At 39.7% G+C, this 23,834-nt stretch overlaps 1 protein-coding gene across 12 annotated transcripts in view; it reads right to left on the bottom strand.

Annotated features, from left to right (window-relative positions):
- Positions 1 to 5,636: 5,636 nt before the first annotated feature.
- Positions 5,637 to 23,834, bottom strand: part of PTPRM (protein tyrosine phosphatase receptor type M) — a 442,950-nt gene continuing 424,752 nt past the window's right edge. For all 12 annotated transcript variants that reach the window (XM_088050998.1, XM_088051003.1, XM_088051039.1 and 9 more), the window contains 9 exons: positions 22,929 to 23,083; positions 22,462 to 22,597; positions 21,742 to 21,891; positions 21,106 to 21,279; positions 18,216 to 18,347; positions 15,035 to 15,160; positions 13,100 to 13,263; positions 10,893 to 11,028; positions 5,637 to 6,617 (listed from right to left, as the gene is read on the bottom strand). In XM_088050998.1, the coding sequence (XP_087907124.1) occupies positions 6,564 to 6,617; positions 10,893 to 11,028; positions 13,100 to 13,263; positions 15,035 to 15,160; positions 18,216 to 18,347; positions 21,106 to 21,279; positions 21,742 to 21,891; positions 22,462 to 22,597; positions 22,929 to 23,083 (1,227 nt within the window). In that variant the 3' untranslated portion in view covers positions 5,637 to 6,563. The remainder of the gene's footprint in view (positions 6,618 to 10,892; positions 11,029 to 13,099; positions 13,264 to 15,034; positions 15,161 to 18,215; positions 18,348 to 21,105; positions 21,280 to 21,741; positions 21,892 to 22,461; positions 22,598 to 22,928; positions 23,084 to 23,834) is intronic.

Below are 23,834 nucleotides of genomic sequence, written 5' to 3'. Positions count from 1 at the left end.
ACATGTGGATTAAGATAAAAAGAGTTTAAGAAGTGAACAAAAGTGGAAGAAAAAAAGGAGAAAAAAGGCCTCAAACAATTAATGCAAAAGCATTCACTCACCAACTCCCACAGACAGACCAGTGTCCAGCCAGTCTCCCAGAAATTGCTTCCCCCTCCTCCATCCCCCTTTTGCTGCTGAGTGTGATGATGTGTTGTATGGGACATCCTGTCTTTGGTCAGTGGAGCAGAGGCAGAGTGAAAACCAGAGAAGGTCTTGATGTTGTGCAAACACTGATCAGCAATAGCTAAAATATTGGTGTGCTATCAACACTTCTTTATCACAAGTACATAACACAGCACCATATGGGCTGCTATGAAGAAAATGAACTTGCTCCCAATTAGACTCAATATAGCATCATGACAGGACATGCACAAGGACTGATGAACTCATATATGCAAAATGTGTGTATCAGATTGATTTTTTTGTGTATGTTGGTCTAGACAAGAGGATATTAATGTGTTTGTAGGACTGGGAGCTCTGATTGCATTTACTCAGGGCTGGCAGCAGTATTAATGTATGTCTAGCATGAAAGATACTTAGGCTTTAATTGTGACCCGCAAGCACATAATCACAAAACCCCTCAATTGATAGAAATATCACAACTGTAGAGATACAATTAAAAATCTTGTAGCTGCTACTAAAAACACATCAATTCAAGAGTTTCAGAAGTAAAGATACCATTGCTTGGAAAGACTGTGAGATATTAATCTCCACCGACATATTCCCTCAGACAAGCTACAGCAAGTATCATTCTCACTCTTCATATCCAAGGCCACCCTTTGCCTTTGTACATTGAATCCTACCAGCAGTATTAAAAAAAACAAAAACAAAAACAAAAACCACGGCAGTGTTTGTAGACCCCAGCCCTCTTCAACCTCAAATCTTCCTTCCACCTCTCTCAAGTCATATTACTGAGAAAGAACAGCACATGCTGTGGTGACAGGACTGGAAGGGCAGTGGGAGCACCAGAGGGCACTGCATCATCCAGGAGAGCCCCTGGAGGTGATGACTTGCCCCGAGAGTAGGTGAAGACCTGGAGAGACAGACTGGAGAAAGTGTGGGCAGCAGGAAGTGGCTTTCATGCTTGAAGCAGATCAGGAGAGTCTGGAGAAATAACCAGGGCAGGAGCTGCCTGTTCAGCCTTCCACAGAGAGGTCTGCTTGGAAATAGCAGCAGTAGTGAAGAAGGCATTTTGCTGCTGCTGTTTATTGCAGTTTGCGAAGGGTTGCCAGGGCTTTAGAAAGGTTTTTCCATTAAAGTGGGCTAGGATGCTGAAGGGGAATGCTGGCTGCTGAGCAGGGATGTGCAGAACAAACTCCCTCATGCCAGTGGTGTATGGAAAGCTCCTGCAGGCAGAGCATGTGAATGGCTGAGGCAATGCAAATACACCCATTAGTTTATAAATTTCACCATATAGGCAAGGTCTAAGCGACAAAAATCAACCAAACAAATGAGCTCCACTAGAAACAGCATTATTTTTCACATGGTCTCTTGGGTTTTACTGGTAGTGTGCCCCAAAATTGGTAGTGGTCACTGTCTTCCCTAACAAGCATCACAGAACAGACCTGAACTGTAGAATTTTTTTTTCTATTCTTAATTTATTTTTTCTTTTAATAAAGCCTTTTGTCTGGCATGAGATGTGGGATGCATGAGACATTGTAGTGCAAGGCTCCAAGCTGATAAAGGAAGTGTAAAGCAAACAATAAATCCAAAATGATACAACGAATCATTCTGTTACAGTGATCTGCCTATATAACTTGCTGCCTGTGACGGCTAATGCACAGATGCTTTAAGAAGTTACTTTGGGAGGCAGAGCAATCCAGTAGCTTTTGAATCAGAAAACTAATGAGGCTGTAAAACCTCAAGTAAACTTCAAATTTATTTACTTTAGTAATTTTTCATATGGGGGAGGGGGCAGGGGGAGAAGGGACAAGACTCAAAACAACCACAAAAGGAGATTCAGCAGATGATCCTGCTCACTTTTGGAGTAATGCCAAAAGCTTTACGTTTGCTACTGCCCTTATGGATTCCCCAGGCCTTCCCAAAGGAAGATGCTTGGAATAGCTGTTGCTGGAAGTGTCAATTTATCTCCATTGCTACACCTCAAAGAACAAAAGCCTGTTTGTGTCTTTTGTTACATGTTATTAAAGAACTGCAAAGGGAGACATACAGTAAGCAGTTGGATCTGGGGGCAGACCCACATACAATGAAATAGAAGGAAAGAAAACATTTCAGAGATATTGAAGGTGAGCCAGAACCAGATAAAGGAGATACCCAAAATGAAGATGGTCTTGATGATGCATTACACCTTCAGATCACGTCTCTGTGGCACAGACACTTTTTTTGAAACACACTATGTAGAGCTGGGTAAGAAGTTTTTTCTATTTTTTTAATTTTTCATCTTACTAGATATAGACCTTAAGCTGTTAGTACTCCATGAAGGTATCCTGCCAGGGACAGTCTAATTTTGCTGATAAAGAAGCCCAGGAAGCTGTCAGGAGCACTGCTGTTATAAAGATGCAGATTGCCTGCCTGCCATCACCTCTCTCACCATACCCTGCTGCTCTTTCAGAATAGCTCAGCAAAAATTACCTACCTCAAGTCCTGAAGAGATGATGAGTTGTGTGATACAACAAATGGCAAACCATTTAAAGCATCTCTTTATTCATTTATATACCTCTTATATACAGGGTACATGGGCATTGAAGAAAACATCTCTCCATCCATTCCAGACTGGGACTGATGTCTCCCAAAGTTCTGCAGCTCTACTTGGCCTGCATTTATGTAACTTTCTTCTGAAAAGGGAGGTTTGATTATGAACATTTACAAAGGCTGTCACTGCTGTTCTCTTCGTCTCCTCCAAAATGCTACCCTCCAGGTAATTTTAGGAGTTCTGGAATATCAGCCCCACATGTTCATATCTTCTTTCTCTTCCTGTTTCCTTGTATTTTCTCTGTTCCTAACTCCTGAATGAATGGTGTGGGTTGGAATGCACTTGTCCAGCCCTGCTGCCATGGGCAGGAACACCTTTCACTAAGATACAAATTGCTCAGAAGTTCATCCAGCATGTCCTTGAATGTTTCCAGGAATGGTCATCTACCACCTCTCTGGGCAGCCTGTTCCAATGTTTTTCCATCCTAACTGGGAAAAAATCATTCCATCTAATCTAAATTGTTCCTCTTTTAACTTAAAACCATTACCCTCCATCCTACTGCAACAGGTCCTGTTACAAAGTCCCTCACCATCTTTCCTGTAGACTACCCTGAACTACTGAAAGGTTGCAGTGAGGTCTCCATGGAGCCTTCTCTTCTCCAGAGAACAACCCCAGCTCTCTCAGCCTTTTCTTATTGGAGAGGTGCTCCAACCATGTGATCAGCTTCATCTGAAGTCCTCATCTGTTTTACCTTCTTGGCAAAATACTGTTTTGCCTAAGCCTAGATTTCTCTGTAAGTTGTAAGGATTGATAGCTGTAGCATGAGAGTGAGGACACAAAGCTGCTTGCTGTGCTTTCTTTGGCTGGCTCCAGTTTTACGACATTTAAGTTTGCAGAATGCCTTTTGGAACAACATCAGACAGACTGCAACATAAACTCTGTGTCAGAAGAACTAGGGAAAAAGAGTAATGTCAGTAAAACAATACGAAACACTGCAGAACTCTTTCCTTCTCATCTCCTTTGACCCCTTTGCCCCACCTCAAGGCCTACCTGTGCAAAGTATGTCTGCAGACGTGCAGCAGCTGAAATAATGTCTGATTGACACTGGCAATCTCTGTCCTCGGGAGAGAAATCCATGATTCCTGCTGCATTTCACATTTGGGATCACATTGCCAGCATCACCTTCTGTCCAAGGACTTCTTTGGCACATGTATCTTACTTATGCTTTTTGAAACACTGGATGTGTCCATGCATATTTCAATGGATAGATCACAGAATACAACTTTTCATGGTCCCATAATTATTACAAAAAGGCGTGCTTGGCTGGCATGCCTGGCCTGTCAAGCTGGTTGTGAGGAATATGATGTTAAGGGTTTGGATTTTTTTTCCTAACACTAGGGTTTTAAAATGAGTAAGAGCACTTTCTGCAACAGGCTGAAGTGCTACAAGGTTTATCCAAGGACCATCATTCTTCTCAGGATTGAGGTTTTATTTCCCAAGTTTTTCAGTACCACTCTTCAATTTATAGCAATGGCCCGTACCTGCCAGCTACACTTTAAAAGAGATGCTTTCCAGATGCAGAGCAAACCTATCTTAGTGTCTCCAGATCTGAATTTCAGAGTGGTTTTGAACTGGGAGTTGACAAGCTATAAGTCATTCTGTCCAAGCTGGATTGTTGGATTTAGAGCTTCTCAAAATGTATCAGGCTGACTGATACATTTATATAGATACTGTCCCCATTCCAGACGGCTTAGCAGGATCTTCTAAGAGCTGAAATACTGTGCAGTCAGCCACATCCCTGAATGGGCTTTCCCATAAAGCTTTGGAAGTACTGAGCAGTTGCTATGCTTGCAATGTCTCCTTGAAACTTCTGAGTGAGAAAATGTTCTGCCGTTCTAGCAGATGGCTCAGCAAGCCATTGCTGACTCATTCCCCCTTTTTGCTGCTTTGTTGCTGCAACAAAGGCAATTCTCAGCATATCCAGACATTGGTCAGTGCTTTGTGGAAAGGGGAACCATCCAAACACCATGGAAGATCAGCACAGCCATTCTCAGGAGCTTTAATGGTGTAAACCTGTCCACTGGCAATACTGACAACAGCTCTAGTAATGGAGCAGTTTCATGATTTTTTGAGTTAACTTCCTCACCAGCCATTCTAGTATTGGTGTCCTTAACGTCTTTAAGAGAAGGAATTACATTCCCCCCACAGCAGTCATACATCTCAAGAACAAGAGCACCCTCTTGGTGCTCCCACAGCAGCAGCAGGCACAGAGGGAATGGCAGGGAATGCCCAGGGCTGCAGAGGGTTGCTGTGACAAGACCAAGTACTGCCAGCACAACACCATGTCTTCTTCAGAGCAGGCCATCTTTCAGGCTCTGCATTTGTGCAAGTGTACTTTTAAGCATTCAATTCACTTCTCTCATACACTGGCACAGCATATCTCACTCCACTCTGGTGAGCTGCACCCAGCTCCAGGGATCCCAGTAAGGCTGAGACAATTGCAATTGTTCAGCCTGGAGAAGGCTTCAGGGTGACCTAATTGCAACCCTCCAGTACCTGAAGGGAGCCTACAAGAAAGATGCAGATGCACTTTTTACAAGGGGTTGTAGTGACAGGACAAGAGGGAATGGATTAAAACCGAGAAACAGCCAATTTAGATTAAGTATTAGGAATAATTTTTCACTTTGAGAGTGGTGCCCAGAGAAGCTGTGGATGCCCCATTCTTGAAGTGTTCAAGGCCAGGCTGGATGGGTCTTTGAACAACCTGATCTAAGGTGTCCCAACCTGGTGAAAGGTGTCCCAACCCACGGCAGGGGCGTTGGAATGAGAGGACCTTTAAGGTCCCTTCCAACCCAAACCATTCTATGATTCTGTGATTCTATGACCTCACTATTGGCTGGATCAACACTGGATCACACAATAAACACTCACTGGAGGTAGCTCAGTATTTACTAGATTTAATCTAGAAAAGAGGCTTAGTTGGAGGCACTCAGATGCCAAGAGATATTAAATTAAACAGAATTTTATCATGTATGTAATTATTTATTGAGCTGAGAATCCATACAAGGTAAACAAATGTTTACACTATCATACAGTAAGCATTTCCAGGGCTTAATAAAAATGATTGTCACTCACTGTGCTTCACCAAAAAAAATCATTTTAATGAATAAATAATTTGATGAAATCAAAAAATATTTACAATATAAACAAATGAAAAAGCTTTGGATATATTAATCTGAGCATCCTGTCTTTTGCATTTTTTAACTGCATTTCCATCAAGATTCTCTCTCTGAAATGGTACAAAGTGGATAGAAATTACAACTCAACAAAGTTATCATGATTTGGTACATGTCTTTCTGTTAGTTCAGATAAGCTACATATGATTTGTTTGTTATGCACGTGTTAGAATACAAATATAACTAAAATCATATATTATCAAAATGCCAGACAGCATTCTCCACAGAACAGAAATGTACACTAGGCTGTGACAATAACTGAGAATCACAGGCAACGAAATGTAACAGAAAAAGTACAAATTCCTTCATAAGAATATAATTGTGCTCTCTTATTTACCAGAAGACTATGCTGCTTCACCACATCAATGGCTGAGTATGAGTACGGTGTTCAAGGACTGCCACGTGGTTCAGTGTAGGCTCACAGGGGTGCCAAAGCAGCGGCTTCAGAGTGGGAATCGGGCAGTGCAAGCGGTTTTATAAACATCTTTTGGGGCTCTTAAAAAGAGCCAATTATACAAAGCAGTAGAAGCATAACACTGAGAAGTCTTCATCTCATTTACACAGACATCATGAAGTGACTTGCTTTGTTTGTGGTAGTGAAAGGAGGAGCTTTGTCTGTGCTGTTTAGACAATCAGCCAGAATTCAAGTATTCTAAAGCCACTTCGTAGCAGAATTTGTATTGATCCTGAAAAATCAAAAGAAAACCACAAAGTCAGTTATTGAAGAAACTTAATTAAAGGGGTCAATATCTCTCTCCTGTTAAAATTATTTACTATCAGCTATTGCCAGTGGGAACCAGTTTGCAAATCCAATTTATGTTCAGATAAGAAAATCGTTATATTAACCAGACAATAGACACTACACATAGTAACTTATGGTACTGCTCAGGTTAGATGAATATTTAGCTGCTCTAACACACTTGTATGAGAAAAACTGACTGCACGTAAGCAAATGGACTTGCAACCCTTCTGTCATCTGTCAAAATGCTCATGTAGCACTTTATGAGAACTGGAGTTACTGAAATTCCTCCCTGAAAATATTTATCTTAAAATAGACCCAGTGTTTTGTACTTCCCTTATTGCAACTTTTATTTTAATGTCATTCAGGCACTTGCTACATTTCAGGGCAAGAGTTGCTTAGTTACTGTTGGTCCTCTATCTCCAGCCCAAACTTTGCAACAGCCTTGTGAGATGGGGCCTGAGCTAAATTAATTGGATTAATTCCAATTAATTTTTAGCAACCGACAGTGATGCTCAAGTTAGGCTCTCCTGGCTCTCTCCCAGGCTAAGTTTTCAGGTGCCAGCCCTATGCTTCAGAGACCTGCTGGTTTTATTTTTAAGTTCTTGGAAACAGAGCAAGTTCCAGGGAAATCCCCTTCCTGAGGGATGCAAACCCACTCTGCATTTGTGGGAACAAAGGGTTATGACTTGGCCCCTTTCATGTCTTCAGTGGAATGGAGAGGACAGATGTTTGGGACTAACCTTTGTCCACTGTGAAACTTTAAAATGATGCACTCACTGATGACTTCCCAGCTTTATGTGCATACATACCCCTCTCTTGTTTCCATTCTTGCTACTTGCAATACATAAAAATATTACAAATAATTAAATGAAAAAAAGGATGAAACAAATATAAGTGCAGATTTCCTGAATTTAAGGGCTCTGGCTTCTGAAAATTCCATTTGGAAACACCTGCCAGTTTTAAGACTATTTCTGTTACTGAAATGCCTCTTTTTCTTATGCAATTTATTCAATTAATAAAGGGTAACTAAGCATATATTGCCATTTAGGAACAACAACAGATTTAACAAGCTGACAGCACTCAGCCTTGCCCAACATCATGAGTAGTAATATCTTCAGATATATTCTCTTTTCACTGAAGCAAAGACTTCAAAGGATTAAATCTTTTGCCCCTTACTTGTGATTTTGGGTCACATTTTAGCTGAGAAGAAGAGTCCACTTAACATACAAAAGACCATATACTATTAATAAAATGAAAAAGCTATGAACAAGCATAGACCATTTCCAAGTTCTTTTGTTGAGAGATGTCATGTCATAAGAAAGGAAGTCTGAGGTGCACATATAACCTAAGTGATGAGTGAGTGAATTGTATGTGAGGGTTTAAAGTCCTGCAGGGTTCCATAAACTACTTGTGTCTTCTTCAGAATAAGAAAAGAATATAAAAAGAGAAGAAAGGAAAGAAGAGAGCATTATGTAAATTCATTTTCTGCTTTTATTGCATATATGTTTCCAAATAAATGGAAATTTTTCTATAACTACATAACAGATCAAAACAAGAGATCAGCCACTCATCCATTTCCACTCTTCCATGCTCATTTTATGCTGATTTACTGATCCAGCAGAATAACTGTAATTTTCAGTAAACTGAATACCTGTCTTAAAGAGCAGACGTATCTTATTTCCCACTGTGTTCACTTCACTAGTGTCCTTTGTACATTTCTATTATTCACTTGATGGTGGCTATTAAAAATCTCTTTAGACTATCTAGATTCAGAGAGGTTAAATTTAAATTTATTTTCTAGGACACCTGTGGGTAGGCCCAATAACATTTATTACCAAATGCTTTGGGCATTCCATAAGAGATATTTTGCAATATCATGTGTTGCCTTTGTATGACAGCTGAAAAAAATCAGATTTCCATACTGTAGGGATGTGGCATTCGGATTTTTACACTTGGAGGAAAACCAAAGGTTTCACTGAAATTAAGAGATGAATCTCTAAGTATGGATGGTAAAGACTGCCTTTTATCTAGTCAGAAAGTGCATGACATGTGTTGATAAAGCAGTCTTAAAACTATTTTTGTGAAATAATGTCATGATTTTGAGCATTTAATCTTTTACCACAAAATTTTAAAACGTGGGTGAATATTACTGTTCCTTTTTCCAACAGAGAAACTGAGGCAAAGACATTAATAAAAGAAAGGTCATACAGGAAAAAGTCAGTAACAAAATTAGGAAAAGAACTCAAGCGTCCCAATTCCCTTTACCATGAAGTAATCTACATTGGAATTGAATACTGGCTAATTCAAATATTTGTTCCTATGAGATGACTGACCACAACCGAAGAGATGTCATTCTAATTCTGTTCAGTCAGTGCATTATGTGAGAATGGGAAAGATCCTGGTTGTCCCTTGCCTTTATTCCTCTGTCTGTTAAAATAAGGAAAACAGTACTGATCTCCTTCATGAGTGCTTTGAAATTTCCTAATAAAAAAAGGCCCTACAAGGCCTTTCTGTGCCTTCCACACATTCCCAATACCACTCTAAATTTACTAAAAGGAACTTTAATATCTAAAATAATACATTTAGCTTTTTTTTATTAAAAAAACTCTCTGCTGAAAAATGGAGACAACTGCCTGACAAATCTATATCTGGAAAACTGTCACAAATGGGAATTTATAGAGAGCATTTTCTTTAACTGTACATCTACACTGGTAATTTTCTTTTTATTTATATAAAATAAATGAATAAGAGATCAGTGAGTTCTGTGGACTTAAGCTCTAGGAGAATGGAGAACATCAGGCCTGCCAAATCCCTGTCTAAACTCTACTACATGAATGAAGAAGTAGGACATTTTTCTTCATATCTAGGAAATAAAAATGTATGGTTCTCAGCGAGACGATTCTCCTCCTGAGAATATAAACTAGAGGAAAAGAAGCCAAACAAGCTGCTCCCTCCCACCATTGTGGAAGTTTGATAGTTTCTCGCTGATACAAGACTCACAGTTCTACACTGCTGGCTCATGGCCCTGTGGTGCTGCTCATGAACTCCCTCCTTGCTTTGCACAGCTGACAACTTCTGGCCTTGTTTCATGTGCTTGGCCAGAGCTGGTTCTAGGGAAGAGTCTGGGACTTCAGAGGCAGGCAAGGAGAGAGCACTGTGATGGGGGATGTGGTGGGAGCAATTCTCCCACAGGAGAGAGGAGGCACAGCCATCCATGTTTTGGGGAGGTGGAATTCCCTCCCTACCTGCCTTCACCTGTCCGTGAAAGCCTCGCTCTTTCTGCCTATTCTCCAGTGTGTGCCACACTCAGCTCATCTGAGGGGGTCCTCTCCTAAAATGACAAGAGGTTGGACCTGCTCAGTGAGAAGTATCCTGCCTCACCCTGGGCATGCTATAGAAAAGTTGCTGAAATTACCCCAGCTTGTTTAACCAGAGCTTGCAAAATTGGCTCAGATTGGGTTAACATCCCTGAAAGTGCCCAGATGCTGCTTCCTCCTGCCTGTGATATTAAATCAAATGCAGCTGCCTCTTAAGCAGCCACCTCTGCAGCAGGATGTTGTAAAAGTGTCTTTTATAGCCCAGCCTTCAGAACAGGGCATCATGCTACACCCATCTCCAAGTACAAAACTACACACTGGAGTGTAAGAACCTGCTGGTTTAAGCTGTTCTGCAGCTCTTCTGGCATAGCAGCTGGCACTTCAGCAGTTCTCCATTTAGGAAAAAAGCTCATAAAACACTCTCTAGGAAAATAATTGCACATGGCCCCTTGTTTCTGAACTTCTTTAATCTTTCTACGAGATAGAGCAACCATAATTAAATGCAATATTCTGGATGTCAAACTGAAATTCATGGCTTTGATAAATATTAGGCAATTAAGCTATTTATAAAATATATAATTTGAAAATCTGGCATTTAATTTTATATAACTATTATTTCTACCATGCAAGACCACTTGGTTCAGCTTGCTAGAAAAGAAAATTAATAAGGATGTTCATCTGAAAGTTTAAAACTCTTAAAAAATTCAGATGAACAGAGACAAAGTCTCCTTCGGAAGAAAGCAGAGTAAAAATACTCTTACAAGTGAAGTGACTTCATTATCCCCTTTGAAAATGACTTGCTTGCTTTGTGAACAACTCCCACTGCAAATCCTGGAAATCTTACTGACTCTTCTGAGAAAAAGAACATTTTCTATTTAATGGTGCAGTTAAAAAGCTCATACCAGAAGGTCCACCATGTTAGGCTTATTATTCCTCAGTGTCTTCACAGCATGGAATACATCAACAGCCCTCTGATGTCGAAGCATTTCACAAACAATACTGATTGCACAAAATGTCCCACTGCGGCCGCCTCCATTCCTGCAGTGAAAGTGATAAAATGGCTCAGTTACAATGGACTCTGTGTCACAAGTGTACAGCAACAGGGATGGCTCCAGAAGGCATGAGTTCCAGCAGGGAGAAACCACAGAACATTCCTGGCCCCAGAGGCTGCTGAACTCCAGGCAAAACCTGATTTTTAATTGGAATTACCATGCTGAAAGATTTTGAAGCTATGATTCAGAAGTCAGCAGGCTGACAGCCTGGAGGGAATTGAATGGCTGAGGTTTTCATCACCCTTCAGTGAACACTGGAGACAGCACAAAGAGGATGCTAAAATAAGGATAAAGTACTTTTAGTTTCAGTTCAACTCTGCATTGTAAACACACATGGCTGCAATGAGCATCAGGCCTGGAAATGCCACAGAGAATGTGAGTCTTTGAGTCCTTTTGTTCCAGATTCTGGTTCATTCCTCCTGGACACAAAGGCATTTCAGAGGAACTGCAAAAGCACCAGAAGTCTCATTTGTGGGAGTCCTGGTGGCTTCGCTTGGTATGGCACTGGGTGGTGCTGCCATGTCCACCTGGCTGATCTCAGCTCCTGGTAGCAGGAAGAGAGGGGCTTGCTGCCTGGCAAGGACTGCTTCTAAAGGCTGATGTATTCCCCCTCCACCCACAGTTATCAGAGGATGAGAACCCAAAGCGAATTGCTAACAAAGAAGCCAGGCACAAGTGTTAATATATGTGATCAAATACAGTATTTAATAATACTTTATCCCTGGTTATTTTTAATCTCCAAGAGAATCTCTTTCTTTCTGGAAACCCCATTATTTCTACACTTATTCTAATCAGAATCTTTAGGCTGTGCTTCACTGAAAATAATAAACCTTAATAATTACCAGAATGTAGACTAGTTAGGTAGCAGGTCTTTCAAACAAGCTTTGCAAATGGTTGATTTTCAAAGGAAGATACAACGTTGCACATCTGTCACATCCAGGCACCATGAAAAGAATGCTCTCTGCTGCCAAAACAGTGCCTGATATTGTGGGACTGTTTGAGAATTTTAATTAAAATAAAGTCATTTAAAAGGATTATATTAGAGCTTTTTCTTTCTTTACTGCCTGGAAGTGACGCATGTGTGATGTTGTACAACTATTTAATATCATCAGCCACCTCAGAGATAACAGTAATTTGCACTTCAAAAGGGTCTTTTCAGCTGAAGATCTCAAAACATTAATTAATCACACTGCACAATGCTCCTTTGATGAAAGTATTATTATCCCCATACTACAGATGGGGAAACTGAAGAGCAATGACTTTTTCAAGGTCAGTGATAGTGGGTATTATTAATATACTCTTAGATTTTCCTCCATCATTCTGACATGGGGTCCCAACTTCTGAACATGGCTTTCCTGTTAGCAGGTCCCTTCTCCATCATGGCAACACCTTTAAACAGATGTTTAAACAAAGACAAATACAGCTTCAACTGCTGAAGACTCAGCCTCAGAAGATCAGCTACTTCTGAGGGCAAAAGCACGTATGAGTATTATACCATATCAAAAGAAGGACGGTGGCAGAGTGGAGGAGAGTCTGCATCAGTGGAGCACAAAGCCACAGGAGGACAAAAATATATACCATTATTAGTGAAAGGTAAGGCAATTACAGGATCATCCTAACTGGTCTGTCACACCACTTTTACTCCTGTGCTTTATGCCTGGAAAATTAATCACCCCTCCAAAACTACTTATTTCTATGGTCCTTATCTGCAGAAATAAAAGGTACATTTTTCTGAAGGCACATTTTTGATTTACTGTGAATAAATATGCAACTTTCCCATTTGCAAGAGTCACTGGGCATTTTTGAATAAAATAGAGTTAACTCGATCCCATCATCTTTTCATAGGGCTCTAACAAAGGACAGATGGGGAAACTCATGAATCTGCATTAAAATTACACAATTCCTCTTGCATTCAAAGCTTTTAAATGAGCAGTTGTATTATTTATTCAGCTCCAGATTAGAGAGATGCCTCTTCATCTCGTCACAAATCTTTCAAAGCCTAGCACAAGTTCTGTGACAGTATTCCCTTACTTCTCTCTTCTGTTCCCAGTACTTACAAGCAATGTACAACTGTGCGTCCCTCTCCCCCGTTGTATTCCTCCTGCCACTTATCCACCTGACGGATGAGCTTCAAGAAGGAGCGTTTAGAAACTGGAGTGTCCCTGTACATGGGCCATCCCAGGAACTGGAACTGCTGCACCATCCGATAGCCGTCCTGGGGCTGTAGAGATCCGGACAAAAGCAGGAAAAGTGGTTTTTTGGCACATAATTTAGGTATTTGCATCAGCGAGGGGAGCAGATGATTGCTGACAAACTGCTAATGGAATTTCAACTGCCCTTGAGAATTTATGAGTTTTAATTTCCAATGGAGTTATTAGAACAAGAGTTTTTAAAAAGACTGCTATACAATAGGCTATATTATAGCAATAGTACATCTGCATGATCAAGCAATTAACTAAATAATGTGATAGGAGGAACTTGTTTGGAAAGACAGAGCTGCAATATAACTTCAATTATATACTGTTTTCATATATAAGCTTCAGTATTTTTAAGAACGTTTATGTGTTTCTGTCCTTTTTTTACAAGATAGGTCAAAACCTCTCTAGATATTTTGAAGCAGGAAACATTAAAAAAAACAAAACTGAACCCTCAGATGTTTCTGGCTTATAAAAAAATATCTAACTACATTTTATTTTATTGTGTTCTACTGCAGCAGTCAGAACCCCTCTGGTGAAACATTACTGAACAGTTGCTTTATGGTGATTTAAAATAAAAAAGGAGCACAGAACAAGGGATAGTGGCAGAAAATTATAGTCCTTTGAAAAGGGCATAATAAACATGCACATGAAAACTGGTTTTGTAGTCTAGAGTTTGCCACTTCAGTGCAAAGTGAGGGCATTTTAGTGCCACTCTTAAAGTGAACAACACACAGAAACGTTGGCATTATATTTTATTCTCTAGAGTAAGAGTTAATAGACAGGATATAAGATTAACACAATATGGGAATAAACCAAACTGGATGCAGCATTAGGTATGCTCTCCAATCAGTTTTGTGTGTTTTATGTCAAAGTCTGGAATCTACTGATTTCCTGTCCGGTTTCTTTCAGATGATGGCCCCTCTTCCCAAAGCATATCAGCCAGACCCAGTGCCTGCTGAAGGTCTTATTAATACTGCTGGAGGTTGTGTTTTTTATACTGCTGCATTTACTACAAATTCCAGGCCTTCATAGTATTAAAGAAGTATTTGAAGCCTTACAATCTGCTTCCTTGTTTGGATATTAACACATTTTTGGTGTCTTTCCCTGCCCAGTGAGCTACCAGGTCCCAGGGAAGTTCTTGATTTTTTTTCAGAAGGGAGTGCTGCTTATTCCTAACTACAGCTTTTTGGTGGTTGATATGAGTCCATTGCAAAGATCCCCTGGATGGCAACAGATACCTGGTGTGTGGTAGAATCTTTTTTCCAGTCAGCTTGAAAGACATGCCTCGTTTAGTCTTCTGTCAGCTTTATGGGAGCATAAAAGCTGGATACAAGAACAACCTGCTTGCCCTTCTGAAGTGGTTACATATGTAATGAAGTATGGTTAGTGGGACAGGATCTTTGCTAAGAGGCTGGGATTGCTATTGGAAAACGTGATTAGTATCGGTGCACAGCTTTCTTCACGTAACACAGGATATAAATATGGCTAATTTCAAACTATTGAAAACAGCACTGATTTCAGCATTTTTTGGCTATCATACAATCTGAATACTGCATTTGTTTCATTTGCATTTAAGACACTTGAGATATGTATTAAAATATTTTTTACTTATATTGTACAGAGAAGGCTTTTTTTCTCCATGATTGTGACGTGACGCAGTATTGAGCCATTACTTACAAATAAATAAGCTGAAAAATGGAAATGGTTCTATATGGGTTCAGCTTTCATTTTTATTATTTGAGTAGGCTCAACTCATCTACTGAGATAAAACTGTTTTGCAAACAAGATCCTTACTCTGGCTGCATTATAAATTCGGAATATCCGGCTGATGATGTCTTCTTCTAAGTCGGCTGATACAAACTCCACCTGAATAGGACCGTGCCGGTGGACTCCATTTTCTGGCCAGTACTGAGGACAGAGCTGTGGGAGACCATGGAAAAAGCACACTGTTAATCACCTTGGATTTCATGCTGCCTCAACATACTCTTCTGTATTTAAATTTTTTGTACATGTACTACTGGAATTCTTGCACAGTATCTTTATAAAATGCACGATGCACCAAGTTCAGTTTCGAGCACTCTGCTGTCATAATGCCTTTTCACGTACCTAACATGCTGTTTCTTGCTGCTGTACTTTCAGTGTCTGGTGTTTGGGGTAAAACACTTCTGACACTCAACATTAGTTCTACAATATATTATGACTGAACAGAGAGAGGTTGACAAATATTGCCGTATCTTGGAGACAGTGGAAGCTAAAGACCAAAGGCCTGGTATCTTCAACTGCCCTGAATAGTTGCTAATGATTCAAACTGCATTAGAATGTGTGATTTATACTAGGAAGGGTACATCAATTCTCAAAACTTGGGACTTAACTTTCACATGTGTTTCACCCATGACTGATGATATTGGCTAATACCAGCATTGCTTTAAACTTTCAGTAATTGCTTAATTTCATCTTATTAGTGACACCTGAAAATATTAATTATGCTTTCTTCAGTTCTCAGAAAAAATTGCTTCAAGGTATCTAAACATCACAAAGTAAAATTACTATTATCTTGCACAGTTTCAGTGTCTAATAATGTGACAATGCCTTAATCCAGGAACCAATTACCATCTGTGTTAATACTTTAAAGATTGAATCAATACTTTGCAAGAAGGTTTTTTGAAGCTAGAAACTGCCTGTCCATTTTTTTTCATGAAAATCCTAATGATTTTTTTTTTGCCAGGGATATTTAGAGCAGTTCGAGCATGTAGCTTTTGTAAGCATTCACCAAAATTAAATATGAACTCATGAAATTTTGTTTGCTTGCAGAAGCATTGATGTCATATTTGGAACTTTTCATTTCATTCAGTAAAACAGCTGTGGTCTTCATTCTGCTGCATTGCTGTTGGTGATCCAGAGCTGAGCTGACAAATCACATTTACTCCAGATGTTGTTTTGCATTTCTTATAATACTTAGTCCTCAACAAAGCTGTTTAGAGATGACTACATTTTAGGAAAACATAATCATTTACTACACCAATTAAAAAAGAAAACACAGTCTGATTTGCAGGAGATCACTTTAACAAGTTAAACCCAGAAATTTTAAGTAGGAAAATATATTTTCATTTTTTTAAACTCCCCCTATGATTTGGTCTGCTGAGACAACTGCTTTCCAAATATTGTCTAAATCTTACACAAATTTTTATTATGAAATATGTTGGTGTACAGAATAGCAAAACGCAGTGCATACAACTGTTGCAAATGCCAGTGCTCAGATCATTTAACATGTGCACAGTTTAGTACACATCTTTCAAATACATAGGAATACAGTTCTAACAGATCTCTGAAAAATGCTTAAATGATAATAAGCAGAGCTGTTTGCTGGGGCTGTTTTGGAAAGCTAAGATTTTTCAAGTTCTAAAGAAACCAAAAGCATTTAAGTCTGCACATTTTGCATGCAAGCGATGCTAGCGACTCTCTTCAAGTCAGAGTCACTGTGAAGGGCTAAATTTCATTTCCCAATAGAGCATAACGATCCACATAAATGGTAATATCTAAACAGAACTGTAAACACTTCATATATACATAAATAATAATCATAACAGTAATTATTAATAAATCTGAATGTAATGTGTGTTTTTAATAAGCTTTGCCCTCTCTCCACTTCTGTTTGCTCTGAGGGTTTTGAGATTTATTCCTAATGAAAAGATTTTTACTTGCATTAAGAGGTAAAAGGTATAGCATACTGCAGAGGCAGGTGCATTAACTGCATATCCCAATAGCTTTTAAATCCTGTGAGGCTAATAAATGCTTGGAATAGCCATGTCCTATTGTAAATTCAAAACACAGCCAACAAATTAAAAAACACTCTGTTCAGCAGTCCCTAACAGTCTGTCTCCCTTGAGTCTTTCCTTATTCACTCAGAAAATAATCTTAGATTCATGAATAAAAGTTTTGTCTTTCATTTCTATCTTTCCTCCCTACAGACAGCACAGGGCTTAGAATCAGAAATTCAGTCTTTAAAACAGTGTGTGGAATTCCTACATGTTCCTTTGAAAAACCAAAAGGAAGATTAGTATCTTTTAGAAACAAATTCTACATGTTAAAAAGAACAGGAGAGATTTTTTTAAAGTATATGCAATACCAAACAAAGCTAAAAAGATTCTTGATCATTAATTGACCTGCAGTCTGCTCTAAAAAATTACAGTTGCTCTCAGCCAATAGTTAACAAATATTTACATATTAAGAATCCAGATTACCACCACATTATTCCAGCAGAGGGCTGGTGCAGTTTGTTTATATCTTTGTAAGAATTTGGGATTGTGCAGTTGTGAGCCAGGCTCTGGGACACTTAGTGATTAATCCTAGTGATTGAATTGCCAACCAGTAGGTTCAGTTTTCCAATTTTCTGAACAACATGTATAGCACGTGCAACACTTTTGTAAGGTAATTACATTCCCCTACATGTTTCGTTGCTCTCTTTTCTCTTCCAAAAGAGTCTCCAATGTTTAATTTCTTTCTCCTAGCTTTGTTCCTATCTCTTTGCTAAAGATAACATCATTTTGTGCAACACCCAACACAGATTTCCACCCTGGGAACACCTATTCCCTGGTAAGGAGACCAAGGTCATTGACCTGTTTCAGGCAGGTAAATGAACAGCTGCTGGCTTCTGTTTATGATTTTGGCCACTACAGCATGTTTCAAACTTGAGTCAGAATTCTACAACTGAAATTTGTGGGTTTTAGCAGCCCTTCCCAAAACATGTTCTCCTAGAATTAATTACAGGTGCATGCACTTATGTGTGTGTGCATTAACATTTGGTGGAGAAGCTGCTGCTGCTGCTGGTCTATGAGTATCAATCTGCAAACTACAAATCAATGTTTTAGTGTGTAAGTATTTAATGTTTTTACAAAACTAATTACATCTTAAGGCTGTTCTGAAACACTGAGGCACTAGCACTCCTCTTTTGAATGAAATATTTTTCTGGACTTACTTGTGCAGGATCCACATCATTCAACATAACTACTGAAGTGCAGTGATAATCTAGGACCAGTCTCCAGAAATCTTTGACAGTATTTGGTAAGGGATGCTGCGTAACTATAAAAGCTGATGGTTGCTTGTAGCTCTGCAAAGAAGTAACAAGATGATGAGAAGAATGGTAAGAGAGAAAAAATCCATTTAGCAGAATGTCAGTCATAGCCCCGGAACTTCAGGACTGAAAGCATATTTCTATTTTCTGTATAATTAATATATTGTTTTCAGCTCTTTCCTGAGATTTTATATGCCTCAAAGTTAATAAACTGTATTTAGGCAGGATATAATTTCTGCAGATGTTATATTTCTAAAATGTATTTCATGCCACAGGCATTGAGTAAAATCATCAGAGGTTTTTGCTTCCAATGCAACTCCTACAAGATTTTGAGCAACGGATTTGTTTTGAGCTGTTAATGGACAGATTAATCTTGGTTGTTTGCATTTAGCTCTAAATTTGAATGATGCCTGTGAAAGGAAGTATCTAGTTATTCTTCAGAAATATTGTTGAAATTCTGGTCTATCTGACAGCAGTGATGATACCCAGGGGATAAATTTCAGTGCTCTTTGTTTCTTTTAGTACCAGAGAATGTCATTGACTGAGCTGTTTGCTGGAACTTTTCCATCATGGCTCTCAAACCAGTACTTTCACTTACATGCTTCTGAGTGTTGAAAGCTACTGTGGCCATACTGGGGCAATTGTTGGGGGGGGGCGTGCCAGTGCCTTGATTAAGGAGGGTGGGGAAGTCTCTGCATTCCTTGAACTGAAGCATTTGCACCACCACAGAGATCCAATCAGATCAGCTACTGCAGGCAAATGGTGTCATTCCTGGGGCTGTCCTTGGTAGGGCCAAGATTTGGACTTGGACTCGGAAGGTGCCAAGAGGATGGTGTCAGACTCTTTTTGGTGCTGCCCAGTGTAAGGACAAGGAGCAATGGCCATAAGCCAAAATAAAAGAAGTTCCAACCTCAAGGTGAGGAAGAATTTCTTCACACTGAGGGTGGCAGAGCACTGGAACATGCTGCCTAGGGAGGCTGCAGAGTCTCCCTCTCTGGAGACATTCAAAATGAACCTGGACATGTTCCCATGTCTCCTGCTGAGGGTGACCCTGCTTGGCAGGAGGGTCAGACCACACGATCTCCAGAGGTCTCTTCCAACCCTAGCAATTATGAGATTTGGTGACCCTTGTGGGTCCCTTCCAACTCAGGATATTCTATGATTCTATGATCATTGTTTCACAGTCACAGAGGAGACCACAGAAAATAATTTCACTGTGTTTTGGGTACAGATGCAGACATGCAAAACTCTGGTCCTTTGTTTCAGCACACGGAAACAAGCAGGTAATGATGCTCTTCCTACATTAGGCAGCTGCTTTCTATCCTACTAGTCCTACCTTGCTGGAAGTTTCATGCAGATGAGAGATGTCCAAAGGGGTCTCCATTAATCACTCAATTAGAAGCATCAGAAGATTTTTTTGGGAGAACTGTTCTGATATTGAGTAACAAAAACTGTTCTTGCTACCCCTTTTTCTTGAAGTGAGCTCTGAAGGCTTAAATGAGGTGATTCAACACCTCAATAGATTCAAGTGGAGAGGGGGAAACAATCTTGCTTGCTGGAGATTGAGTGTTTAGAGAGATGGACAAAAGTCTGCTCTTGTCCATCAGTTCAGGGATGCTGCAGAAGCCTGGCCAAAGTGCTTCAGGTGGAAAGCAACTTAAATCACCTCCTCCCTTGGAGCCTTTTGCCCAGATACAGGTCCGTATGTAGCCCATTGTTTCAATAGTGAAGAAGGGAAGCACCTTCAAAGCAAGTATTAAGGCCCTCCTCTTTCTGAGCATTACTTAATTCACAGTACAAAACAGTACTGAAGTGTCCAGGAAAGAAGGCAATGTAATGGCACAGTTGCAAACTGCAGATTAAGGCAACTCCCTTCTAATATGAAATGTCATTGACCTACTGTGAGAAGCTAGACAAGTCACTTAGACTTCTGTTCTCAGTTTCTCTACAGAGATAAACATAAAGATACATTTTCTTACATTTTCACAGGAGAGTTTTGAACTTGAGCTTATTTTAGGAAAAGGTTTTGAGAACTTGGAAGGAAAGAAATGAAAAAACTGCAATAAACTCTTATTACTCCAGCTTCACTTTTTAAAAGGCCATTTACAATGTGTTCCTTCCTTACTAACCTCTGTTTTCTTGTTGTTTATGTGTTTGACAACCGTAATGACTATAGCTGTAAATTGTCAAAAATAGGCTATAAATATCTACAGACTCTAAAGGCAGTTTAAGTGTCTTTTTACTGTTTCTCTATTACAAGGATTAGAATTGCCATAGATGCATTTGGAATAAAACTCTATACACACATGAAGAGGAACCATTCATTCAAAGAGAAATAAATGGGAAGGCTGAAGTAATGGCTTGTGTACTATCTTGTGTTGACAGACAATTATTTTTTTTGTTAATTACTGTTTAAATTATAAACAAAGGGAACTGAAATATTGCTGCAAACCTTATTATTCTATTTAACTGCCTCAGTCTCTTAATAGGTAACTCTTGTTTTCCTAGGCCAGATGGTTAAAAATTCAAGCACTAGGGAGAAATCCAGACAGATTTAATTTATCAAAACTCCCTGAATTGCTCTCTGAGCATGGCTTTGGAACCTTGGCTGTGACATAACATATGTGTGATCCTAAATGTACTTGGGAATTTAAAGATTTTGTGCCATGCTTCTGGGAAACAAAACAAGCGAGAAGGTTTTCAGTCTTCTCATGCTGACTCCATTTTCTAGCACGGCTCAGTTTGGAGGGCTGCTTATTGCCTTTTTATTATTAATGATGTGGCGGAGACTTACATCCATCAGTGCAGCATTGATGTAGTTACTGCTTTCCCCATCTATCGTGATGAGGAAAGGCAGGCATCTGTCTGGAGGCAGCACATCCATACAGCGATTCTTTTCGTGGTTTCGCGGCAAAAGCGCGATGCTGCAGTCTTCAACGCGCAGCGTCGGAGTCACCATATTTAAAGTCTATCAAAGAGAGTAAACAATGCAACGGAAAAATTAACACAGCAGTGAAAGCAACCCAAAATATTTAAGAATAGATCAGCTCAGCATTCAGTTTCTGTGGGAATCAATATGCAGAGAAACGAAAACACATCACAGTCAGCAGGGTTTGGAAGCAGAGAAATCCTGGAAGCATACGATTATGAAAAATAACCTCAAAGACAGCTGCCTGCCTTCTGAAGAAAGGACAGCGGAAGGATCAACATACTTCCCTCGAGTAAAAAGAATATTTTACTACTACCCCACTGCATTGTTTTATGATTCAGCATAATTCAGTAGAGATGAGTGACATGCACTTTTTTCTTTTTTTTTGCAGTCTTTCCCTCCTAGACCTGTTACAAAATTCATATGACTATAAAAACTTAAGCAGAAGTCTTTAGTATAGCTAAACTCTAAAGCTTCTAGGCAATGTAAGCCACTACTTACCCTAAATTCTTCTTTGATCTGGCTCGAGTTTGTCTGAGGATCTAGTTTATTCATTTCATAGTAAGCAGACCTAACTTGAGAAGCTGGAATAGATGTGTCCCCACAAAGACAGGCTTCCAGGATAGCATCATGGATGAATACATACTGTTCCTGGTAAAGCAATTAAAATAGATAGTTACTGACATGGAGCGCATAGAGCATTAGTATTTTGGTAAATAAAACGTAACAACTAATATAGTTGATACTTCTCTCTTCAGTTTACCAGCATTGAAACAAGACCAGAAGCAACAATCACAGTTTAAAAAACTTTATCACACTCATGCATATATAAAGATTGACTTAAACTAACTACAAGTAGTTAGAGAAGTTCAGTAACACTCCATAATAAAAATCGGAATGTTTCTGGTTTCCTCATTCCTCTGGGCTGTTCTGTAGGTGCTATCATGAAAGTAAGCCCCAATAAGATGTACTCCAGAATGAATCCTTCCCAGAAAGGAAACATTCTTGATTTTCTTTATTTTTTAAGAAACATTGTGAATCTTCAGTGAAGCATAACTATGCACTTGTTTGGGCAGGGGTTCTTCAGGTTTGTGTGGAGATTACTTTCTGCATGTGACTGAGTAAACTACTTTCTGAAGGGTGCCAACCACAAAGCTCCTTCTTTATGGGCTAGAAGAGTATTTTTTCTTGCAAAGCAGTATTCCAGTAGATGAGCAATACCTCGGTCTGCACCATGTTAACTCTCCGGGATCGAAGCTCTCTCACGCAGTTGTAAATGTCTACAACACCTTCTCGTTCTGCCATATCTAGCATGATGTCAATGACAATGAAGCATCCAGTTCTGCCAGCACCAGCACTGAAGTAGAAGAAGAGCACAGTTAACGTGCAGCAGGGTACTGGAACTGTAGAAGTTGTAAGGGTTCATCTGACAGGTACTTGATCAATTGGATGATTACTGAAATTGAGCTGGGCATTTTCAGGACTTCAGGCTCAATTGTCTTACTCTCATTTATGTATTCTATAAATGTTTGTTATATATGTAATATATGTTTTCTTGTTTACAGTTATTTTTTTGTAGAGCTCCAGTGGCTTCAGCAAGCTGTGTGTGGAATACACAGTAAAGGAGAAGCCAAAGTAGGTCTCGAGTTTAATGCAAACCACAAGAGAGAGATTTCTGTTTTACCTACCTGCAGTGAACAACCAGAGGCCCAGCATTTGGTGGGCTCTTGGATTTGACCTGCCGTACAAACCCCAGCAGGCCCGTGGCATGGTATGGGACACCATGGTCTGGCCAGCCTGTGAAGTGGAACTGACGTATTTCCCGAATCTCATGAGCACCTCTCTGTTGAAAAGACAAGGGTTGAAATCTTCAAAAGCCTGAGCCTTGCTGAAGAGCATCCACCTCCTACCAACAATCTGTACAGACTGCTGAAAGCAGGAGAGCAAGTTCAAAGGTTAGCTATCAACTGTTTTCAAAGCCCTCCAACAAAATTAAGTAGTAAGTACTAGATTGGTCAGAAACTTTAAGCATAAAGAGAAATACTCATCTCTGTATTTAAGTACTAGGCTGCTCTGCAAACTGTGGCCTTAAGATGCAGGCCATGAACACAGAATGGGTCAGCAGCAAGGCTGAACACAGAGCACAGATGATTTTCTTTTCCCCACTGGCCTCCACAGGGGTTTTGCTGCTGACTTCAGGGAGCTACAGCTTCAGCATAATTTTCCTTATCATTTGTCTCCTTCATTGGTCTGAAAGAAAGCTGAATAATAGGAAGCCTTTTTGCACCTTCAATCATAGGGGCTGTGTTTGTAGTCCTCCACATACTCACCCTCCAGGTGATTTGCCAGCCTACAAGGACATGGATATAGTGAGACAGGTATGAATGAGAAGCCAATTGTGTAAGTGATTTCCCATGTGACTTTGGGGGAGCAATCTGGATATTAGACGTGTGTATGCTGTTTGATTTTCTTACTGCTTGTATATTCCCTCCCCCCTCTAAAAATGTAGCTGCCTGTATTTTATTCTCATTAGAAATCCACAGCCATCATATATAGCTCATAAGAAAACAGCAAAACTGCTGCATATCATGTCT

This window comes from Pseudopodoces humilis, chromosome 1, assembly GCF_049639895.1.
Source record: "Pseudopodoces humilis isolate 2021_Gansu_Grassland_sample_001 chromosome 1, ASM4963989v1, whole genome shotgun sequence".
NCBI classification, from domain to species: domain Eukaryota; kingdom Metazoa; phylum Chordata; class Aves; order Passeriformes; family Paridae; genus Pseudopodoces; species Pseudopodoces humilis.
The sequence above is the reverse complement of the archived record's forward strand: the minus strand, read 5'-3'. Positions and strand labels throughout refer to the sequence as shown.